The 10,229-nt window shown below is 38.8% G+C and overlaps 1 protein-coding gene across 1 annotated transcript in view; it reads left to right on the forward strand.

The window, feature by feature from the left end:
- phlpp1 (PH domain and leucine rich repeat protein phosphatase 1) overlaps window positions 1-10,229 on the forward strand; it is a 90,232-nt gene that overhangs the window by 76,579 nt on the left and 3,424 nt on the right. The window contains exons 11-16 of the mRNA XM_079819467.1: window positions 1,849-2,049; window positions 3,043-3,205; window positions 5,960-6,090; window positions 7,974-8,090; window positions 8,177-8,371; window positions 8,457-8,685. Coding sequence (XP_079675593.1) covers window positions 1,849-2,049; window positions 3,043-3,205; window positions 5,960-6,090; window positions 7,974-8,090; window positions 8,177-8,371; window positions 8,457-8,685 — 1,036 coding nt within the window. The remainder of the gene's footprint in view (window positions 1-1,848; window positions 2,050-3,042; window positions 3,206-5,959; window positions 6,091-7,973; window positions 8,091-8,176; window positions 8,372-8,456; window positions 8,686-10,229) is intronic.

The following is a 10,229-nucleotide window of genomic DNA, read 5'->3' on the forward strand; positions in this document are numbered from 1 at the left end:
TAATATGCTGATTTGATGCTGATGAAGAAGCATTTATGATTATTATTATCAATGTTGTGCTGCTTAATATTTTTGTGGAGATGGTGATTATATATTTTTTCAGGATTCTTGGATGAATACAAAGTTGAAAAGAACAACATTTATATGAAATAGAAATCTTTTGTAACATTATAATGGCTCGTTTCCACCCAGCGGTACGGTTCAGTTCACTACAGTCCAGTTCAGTATGATGCTAAACCCTGATCCGCCTTGTGTTTCCACCGCCAACAGCGCCCTTACTTGAAAGGCATGACATAGCGATCAACGTCATTGTCACGTGAAGAAGAAAGCGACACAGTAAACAACAGTGGATGACATACAGCAGATCTTGTTCTTGCTTCTCGGCATGTGGCTGTTGTCACAAGAAGAAGACACACTTTGTTTAAGCCAAGGCTGCAAGGAAAAACAGCAGAAAAAGCATGCGCAAGTGGCGATTCTCTGTCAACCAATCAACGTTCTGCAGTGAGTCTAGCTCCACCCTTTAACACCGGACTACTGTGCTAGGTAACCCAACGGAAGGGTGCCAAAAAAAGTAGTACGGTACAGTTTGGAATTAGGGTACCATTCACAACTTCTGACAATGGAAACGGCAAAAATTGCGAACCGAACTGTACTGAACCGTATAGCTCGGTGGAAGTGAGCCGTTAATATCTTTACTGTCAGTTTTGGTCACTTTAAAGGATCTTTGCTGAATAAAAGCATTCATTTCTTTTAAAGAAAAAACAAAAGAACTTAAATAGCCCAAACTTTTGAACAGTAGTGTATGGATTAAAATCGTGTATGAACAGGATGATTTAGTTTGGTCATGTTGATCTGCTCGCTGCAGTGTAGACACAGTGTGCACTGCAAACTAGTGTATGTTTACACAACAACGATGTACTAAATGTGTACAAAGCGTTTTTTTGTTTTGTTTTTTATTTGAAATGTTTCGCATACACACGACATGTCACTTTGTTTGAGCATATTGCATTCCATTGAGACTCCTCTGCAGTGTTGGGGAAAGTTACTTTGAAAAGTAATGCATTACAATATCGTGCTACTCTCTTAAAAAGTAACTAATTGAGTTACTTAGTTACTTTTTAAGAAAAGTAATGTGTTGCGTTACTTTTCGTTACTTTTTCTCACCTGGGCTGGGCTTGTTTTTGTTTTTGTTTATAACAAAAAAGTTATATTTTTGTGCAACGGTAAAGACCTCTTCATACCAAAATTTAAATAATAGGTAACAAATGCAAATTCACGCATGAACAGTAGAGGGCGCAGCTCTGCTGTGCTGCCATTCTGGATAATGGTAGAATAGGATGCAGGAGAAAAAAGTTTTACCAATAAAAACAAAAAATCTAGTAATTTTCATCATCAAAGGTCAGCAGCAAGACATTGGTAAATTAAATATAAAGGTAGATTATGCATAAAAATAGTTTTTATTTTATATTTCATTACTGGAGGTTTGCATAGTACTCTGATTTTGGATTTGACTGATTATATTCATTTTGAGGAGCACAGAATCTTTATTGTGCAAGTGAGATAAATAAATGCTCACATTTAGTATGGAACTACAATAACCATCATGTTCACAGACAACGCCTCTGCACTTATTTTTCTCAACATGGGGGCAGGAGAGCTGTCAGTCAAATTAATGTGAAAAAGTAACTCAGATATTTTGTTGTAAATTTGAAAAGTAATGTGTTACTTTACTAGTTACTTGGAAAAAGTAATATTATTATGTAACAAGTTACTTGTAATGCGTTACCCCCAACACTGCTCCTCTGTGTCAGATCACTGTCAATAACATTGTTTTTTATTTGTCTTCAGTTTACGGTGTCTGAATGCGTCAGCCAACAAGCTGGAGAATCTCCCAGCATCCAGTCTGTCAGAAGAGAGCAGCAGTATCTTACAGGAGCTTTATCTGACCAACAACCACCTGACGGACAAGTGTGTGCCTCAGCTGACGGGACACACACACCTGAGGATCTTGCATATGGCCTACAATCACCTGCAGACCTTCCCAGCCAGGTGACAACCTCAAACATTTATTTATGAATTATTGAAAAATGTAATATTAAATAATTGAAGACGTCCCCAAATGGAGGTTTCCTCAACTTTGGCAAATGTATTCCCAGACTAAAGCTACTACACACACACACATGAAAATACTGTTGATAGCCCAAGGTCACATCTAGGGCCCGTTTACAGCTGGTATTAAGATGTGTTTTGGTTGGATTACAAGGGGACGACACTAAATACATGTGTAAGCGGGGTCTAAAACGCTTTGAGTTGGTCCATTTTTGACCAGTTCCAGAGGTAGTCGAAAACACATTAGATCATATTGCTTTCATAGTCTAAACGCTCATGTTGGTTGAATGTGTTCGAACAGCCACAAAATAATATCTACTGACCTAATGCGTAAACATTATGGGAAGAGCTCTAGCCAGACGGGATTTAAACTTTGGCTGGAGATCCAAGTTTGGTTTGAAGATGAAAACTGTACCAAGCACAATGTTCACCATTCCTGATTTCTAACACACACATGCTCTCCGTATTTTTTTCTGTTGTCTCTAAGCGTGTTCATGTAAATTGTGCAAGCTTATTTTGTCCATTAGATCGAAAACCCCATACATTTATACATTACTCCCCTTGAAGATATCTGGACAGAAGTGGTTAAAAGTGGACAAAAGAGAAGGATTAAAACATCAAGTGTAAACAGGAATGTGTCTCACTCATCTGCTTCTGATCTGATCGACCAAAACGCCTCTTAATACCAGGTGTAAACATGGCCTATGACTACATACATTATCTGCGTGATTACATTTTATTACTCATTTAAAAAAATCCTCAATTAACATTTACCTTTTTTGCGTAATCTGCAAAATACCAGAAGTGACGCATGCCACGGACGCATGCCAAATTTCACAGGCACATTAAGCTCATTCAAATGAAATTCAGTCTGATTCATAGAATAAAGTTTACAGCGTGTATACATTATATTCAATATTCTCTGTTCTGCAGTAAAATGGCCAAGCTGGAGGAGCTGGAGGAGGTGGACCTGAGTGGGAACAGGCTGAAGGCAGTGCCCACCACCATCCTGAACTGCAGGCGCATGCACACGCTGGTGGCTCACTCCAATTGCATCGAGGTCTTCCCAGAGGCCATGCAGCTCATGGAGATGAAGGTCTGATTACTCATGCTGTTGTTGTTCTCAGTTTTCTTCACATTACTACATTTCAGTTGACAAAAGCTTCAATTCACACATTTTTGACTGAGTATTTTAGTATGGCAGAACGATGCATGTGAGAGAACTGTTTACGGAAACAAATCGTACCATAAAAATGATTCAGTTGCGAGATTCCCAACCCAAACCTACTGTCCACACTAGAGGCAAAAAGAATGCAGTTCACCAAAACTTTGCTATGTCATGTTTAAAGGATTAGTTCACTTCAAAATGAAAATGTCCTAATATTTTACTCACCCCCATCTCATCCAAGATGTTCATGTCTTTCTTTCTTCAGTCGAAAAGAAATTACGTTTTTTGAGGAAAACATTCTAGGATTTTTCTCCAGTCCATTGACTTCCACAGCAACCAAAATGTTGAAGGTTCAAAACAATGCAGTTTCAAAGGGCTACGAAGGGCTTCAGAGGCTCTGCACGATCCCAGACGAGGAATAGGGTCTTATCTAGCGAAACGATTAGTCATAAAAAAAAATAAAAAAAACTTTTTAACCTAAATGCTCATCTTGCGCTGCTCTGCGACGTGCCAAGGATTGCTTAATCACGTCGGAAAGGTCACGATAGACGTAGGCAGAAGTTCCGCCCCCATGTTTACAAAGTGCTCGTGCGAAGACTAATAAAAAAATCCTTTAGCAAAAAAAAGATAAAACAACGATGTCAGACGATTTTGAAGTTGAAGATGGAGTGTTTTTTGGTAAAGGACATTTGTATTAGTCCTCGCACGTTCGCTTGGGGCAGTACTTCCGCCTACGTCTAGTGTGACCGACGTGATTGCGCAATCCGTGGCACGTCGCAGAGCAGCGCAAGATGAGCAATTTAGGTTAAACAGTATATACATTGTTTTTTTTTTTTTTTAAATGACTGATCGTTTCGCTAGATAAGACCCTATTCCTCGTCTGGGATCGTGCAGAGTCTCTGAAGCCGTTCAAAGCCCTTTGAAACTGCATTGATTTGAACCTTTCAACATTTTGGTTGCCAGGGAAGTCTATGATGTGGAGAGAAATCCTGAAATGTTTTCCTCAAAAAACTTAATTTCTTATTGACTGAAGAAAGAAAAACAGGAACATCTTGGATGAGATAGGGGTGAGTGAAATATCAGGAAATTTTCATTTTGAAGTGAACTAATCCTTTAAAGGGTTAGTTCACCCAAAAATGAAAATTCTTTCATTAATTACTTACCCTCATGTCGTTCGACACCCGTCAGACCTCAGTTCATCTTTGGAACAGAAATGAAGATATTTTAGTTGAAATCTGATGGCTCTGAAAGGCCTCCATTGACACAATGGCACGGTTCACTCTCAAGACCCTTAAAAGGTACTAAAGACGTCGTTACAAAGTCCATCTCACTACAGTGGTTCTAAAATAACTTTATGAATCGGCGACAATAGTTTTTGTGCGCAAAAAAACCCTAAATAACGACTTACATAGTGATGACGATTTCAAAACAAGGCATCATGAAGCTTCGAAGCGTTATGAATCAGCGAGTCGATTCAGCGGTTTGAATCGCCTAATTTCAGCCGTTTGGCGGTTTGACACGCGATCCGAATCATCATTCGGCTCACTGATTCATAACGCTTCGAAGCTTCATGATGCCTTGTTTTGAAATCGTCATGTCGTAGTGAAATCGTAGTGAGATGGACTTTGTAACGACGTCTTTAGTACCTTTTAAGGGTCTTGAGAGTGAACCGTGCCATTGTGTCAATGGAGATGAACGGAGGTCTGACGGGTGTCGAACGACATGAGGGTAAGTAATTAATGACAGAATTTTCATTTTTGGGTGAACTAACCCTTTAATATGCAGTTATGCAAATTATGTTATGGATAATTTGGAACTAGTTTGATAATAGTGCAAATAATTGCAATTAACAATTTAATAGTTTTTTTTTTTTTTTTTAGTTTTTTTACTGTAGCTATGTTTCCATCCACCTAGTTTTATGCACATTTTAGGATATTGCTACGGAGCCTCTAAAGGGACATGGTGGTGGAAAAAATATAGGATGGGAGGAAGAAATATTTTTCAAATCTGCTTTCCCTTGCAATGATATTTGCGTTCCCTCACCAAACTGTTGTGTTCCCTTGCAAAAATATTGCATTCCCTTGCAAAACTTTTGCGTTCCCTTGCAAAGATATTTGCAAAAAAACCCATTCTGATTTTTTTTCACCACCATGTCCTTTTAGGGGCTCCGAATATTGCATCAAAAACTCCTGGACGGCAATGCCAAAATGCGCATAAATACTAAAAATGTGAATACATTTTTTTTTAGCAGATAAGAAAACATGCCCTTAAACTACGATTTTAAAAAAGTCTGTGGTCAAAGTGGTTCGGTATAATTCCCTCCTCACAGAACTGTCTTACAAACAGCAGCATCTGCCTCCGAACGCAAGATAACATGTTTATTGTGTTTCGTCTGCACGCTCTGAGGCGCAAGAAATTTTGTGATTACAACTAATACATTAATAATGCACTCTGATTAAACCCACATTTTGTATGAAGGAAGACCCTTGACTATCTTTTATGTACTTTACAACAGCGTGTTTTCATAATCTTTTGCTAATCAAATGTTATATGAAATTTATCTCAACTGCTGTTAGATTGAATAACTATGATCAGACGATTAATCAATCATCGGGACAGGCCTACTGTGCGCTACACAGCTTGAATGCCGTTCATATATTTCCACTTTTGTTGTGTATGTAGTGTGTGGATCTGAGCTGTAATGAGCTGAGTGAGATCACCTTACCGGAGAGTCTACCTCCCAAACTTCAGGAGCTGGATCTAACAGGAAACCTGCGCTTGAATCTGGACCACAAGACCCTCGAGCAGCTCAAGTAAGGGGACACATGCATGTTCTTCCACTTTTGTCAATGCCAAAAATGTAAAATCGATTATGAAGCATTTTCAATTTCTGCTGTAAAGCAGCTTTACAGAAAACTGTACTGTCATTATTCAGATCAATTCAGTTCCTTGTTGATTCAGTTCAGTTCAATAACAGTGTCAAAGTTAGTGTCATCATCCAGCTCAAGCCAATAATATTACTGAATATTAATTTTGTTCTAAACCTAGGTGTTTATCAGTTTGGTAGTAGTCATGTAATAAGCAGGACAATGTACAGTTAGTCTCTGGGCGTTTTCATACCTATAGATCTTTTGTTTTGTTCCAAAACAGGGACTTAAAGGGATAGTTCACCCAAAAACGAAATTTTTATGTTTATCCGCTTACCCCCAGGGCATCCAAGATGTAGGTTTCTTAGTTTCTTCAGTAGAACACAAATGAAGATTTTTAACTCCAACCGTCGCAGTGTCATAGTCGTATAATGCATGTCAATGGGGATATTTTAGAGTATGAGAGCAATGAGAGTAAAAACACATAGACATACGAATCCATATTAAACCATGCGGCTCGTGGCCAAACATTGATGTTTTAAGACACGAAACGATCTGTTTCTGCGAGAAACCGAACAGTATTTATGTTTATTATTTTACCTCTTATCAGACGAATGTCATCTAGTATTCCCAGCGCCATAACTTCCGGGTAATAAGGTCAAAATACTGACGCGATCAAAGAGATATATACGTAGATTCCTCATTCGACCGATCCGCGCAGGCACTAATGAGGAATGTATATATCTATGATCGTGCCGGTATTTTGCATGTATTTTGACCTTATTCGCCGGAAGTGATGGCGCGGGGATGGCTGATGCAGAGCCATAGAAAAAAATGAAGTAAATTTTAAAAAATTGATATTTTTCTTACACAAACGAGAGTTTGTGTAAGAGTTCTCGTTTGTGTAAGAGTTTCCTCTGCATCATCCATCAAGATGATTGACAAGTTCGCTCCATGAGATTATTGCAGTTTTATTTGTAACTGTCACGACACGAATTATACGAATGTAGGCGTCATTCCCAGTGTTAAATTATATGCTACATTCGCATTAATGCAGCAAATTCAAGCACGCTATCTCTGGATCTCCTAGCGCTGTCTAGAGGTTAACTGTGTCAAGGCATGCAAACACTATAAGAATGTTATAATGCAGCTATAGCAGGAATCAAGGCTTCACCGGGACATCACTCTCGCACGGAGAAGCACAATTACACAACATTTTAAGATGAAGAGGTGCTCTTTTAGTTTTCAACTGATAATTAACGCTCACTCACAGAATCAGACACTGCTGCTATTTATATAGCACATTTCTACGTGATTGCAAACAAGCTATTCTAAACGGCTTGCCAAAGTGAACTTTCAGGAACAGTTCACTACGGCTGTTATACACCTTCGAACTACCATTGGTCCATGGCGATTACATAATAGGTGGGTGTGCGCAGAGGCTCCGCCTTCTTTCACGTTGAAATCTTTTCTGGCTAATTTCTCCTGTTCAGTCGGTCGAGGTCAGACACACAGGAGAGCTACTTAATAGTAGAAAACAGTTATACTTCTGATGAAACGAGACACTGACACTGTTTTTTTATGTTTATTACTCACTGTGGGCACCATTGGCATGTTCGCTAACAGTATATCTCTGGTCACGTATTTCGAACTTCTTTTTAGCCCTAAGTGAAGAACGAAGTAGAAGTGAGGATATTGGAGCCTTTACTGTGAAGCTGTTTTGCAACAATCTGTATTGTATAGAAATAAAGGTGACTAGACATGTGCTTTTGACCTACTGAATTCATATTTGATAATACTTGATCACTTCCATATCTTTCAACTTATAGTAACATTCGCTGTTTCCGAATTGATGCGCCTCCCTCATCGTTCTCAGCCAATGAAACAACAGGAGGGCCAGCCGTCTGGAGTCACGGCTACACTGAAGCCTCAGGTGTCAAAAACAAGTGAGTAACTACTGGATACACGACTTCAGAGATCCTCTGTGTCAACGGTTACTGAATGTCTGATGTGTGCTGTTTGCATTGCACAGACTGTGTGTGGCTGCACTGTCGGTGAACAACTTCTGCGGCAGTAGAGAAGCTTTGTACGGTGTGTTTGATGGCGACAGGAACGTGGAGGTGCCGTATTTACTCCAGTGCACCATGAACGACATACTGGCAGAAGAACTGCACAGGACCAAGAGTGAGGAAGACTACATGACCAACACCTTCCTGGTCATGCAGAGGTGAATGCACGTGTAAGAAGTGGTGACATTCGGTATGGAGGGACACTTGATTAATACTAAATATGTCTGTCTCTCCATTAAATAGGAAGTTAGGCACTGCAGGGCAGAAGCTGGGCGGTTCGGCAGCGCTCTGTCACATCCGCCATGACCCCACAGACCCTGCTGGCTGCTTTACCCTGACTGCCGCTAATGTGGGCAAGTGTCAGGCCGTGCTGTGTCGTGACGGCAAGGCGCTTCCGCTGTCGCTGCTGCACAACATCAGTATCAAGGAGGAATACGACCGTGTGCGGCAGCATAAAGCCATCATCACCGAGGTATGAGGAACGGTTATCACTGGCATTTAAGTCAACATGAAATGAAAGTTTGTTTCACTGTTCCTGATCCTATTGTGAATTATTCTATTCATCTGTGCACATTATTTCAGAGAAAAAAATGTCTCTTTGCACCAAAATGTACTCTGCACAGCCGATTAGTTATCTTAACCAACAAACAATAGCTATTTAGCCATTGTTTAAGGTAGAGGTGTGCAGTATGCATCTTCTACAATAATATGGTAATTATTGCTTTAACGATGTGGAAGCTGACAGTATTGAGTGTGTCACTCACTTTGCGAAAAACAAACCATGATGAGTCCTATTAGATTTATATATGATATACTTAAGAAATATCACATGAACAAGCATGCTGTTTTGCCCGAATATTTTTTCACAGCAGTTCAGTAAACAAAAAGTTAATATTGTGAGTTTTAGTTACTGTTTTTGCTATATTTTGGCATAAAAAATAGTTCCAAACAAACTCACAAAAGAACTATTTGCATCTCCAATCAACACTGGTGTTTCATTCATGAATGAATCTGAGTTTTTGAACGAATCAATGATTCAACAATCCATTCATAAAGACTGATGCTGCATCCCACTTTGCCTTCTTATACTATGCTTTAAAAGTATGCACTCTTTTTGTGAAGAAAAAGTAGATACTTAGGAGTGTATTGCAGAAGAGCAGGCAAACAAACTAGTAATACGCATTCTGTCACCGTACATCGCCCTTGTCAATCATCCTGTCGCAGTTACCATCCTCATATACACATTTTATTTAATTACATTTATACTCATGACACAATTCTTCCTACTGTATTGGAGAGATCTGCACTTTCATTCTGAGAACTTTGCTTATGTTTTTTTTTTTTTGTGCAAAATTATGCATTTAATAGCTAATTGCCAAACGTATCTACAAACGTCTTGCTATTGTGTATCTTAATAAAAGTTCACAATCTTGTTGAAGATGAAATATAACACAATGACTTTGATAAATATTTTTCTTCAGGGTAGGTATTGCTAAATTAAATCAATCAAACTCCATTCAGGGCGTCTCTACTTAACCGTCGGTCTCACGCACATCCACCATGCCTGTAGTTCTTTTTATTAATTTTTGTAATTCTGAACCAAATCCTCCTTCAAAGCGCAATGGGTTGTGGCCAATATTAGCCGAGTGTGCACGGATCCACACTTTGAAAGTCTACTGGAAATAGAAGATCATCCGGGGAATTTTGGCATACACTTTTCAACATACTATGCATTAAGACACACATATTCTAATCTCACATGATATATATTCTATATAATATGTACGTTGGGGCGACATACAACACTTGCTTAATTCCTGAATGAATCGGCTGTTTTGAACAAATCATTTGAATGAATGACTCAGCGACTCTCTAAGTTAAGACAGTGACTTGCTGCCACCTACTGGTGGTTTTAGTTTCATATTTTATTTAAAAAAAAATCATATTTCAATATTCAAAATATTATATTTTATATATGATATTTTAATATATTAATCATTATTTATTCAAATGTAA

This window comes from Gobio gobio (genome assembly GCF_949357685.1).
Source record: "Gobio gobio genome assembly, chromosome: 6".
NCBI lineage: Eukaryota > Metazoa > Chordata > Actinopteri > Cypriniformes > Gobionidae > Gobio > Gobio gobio.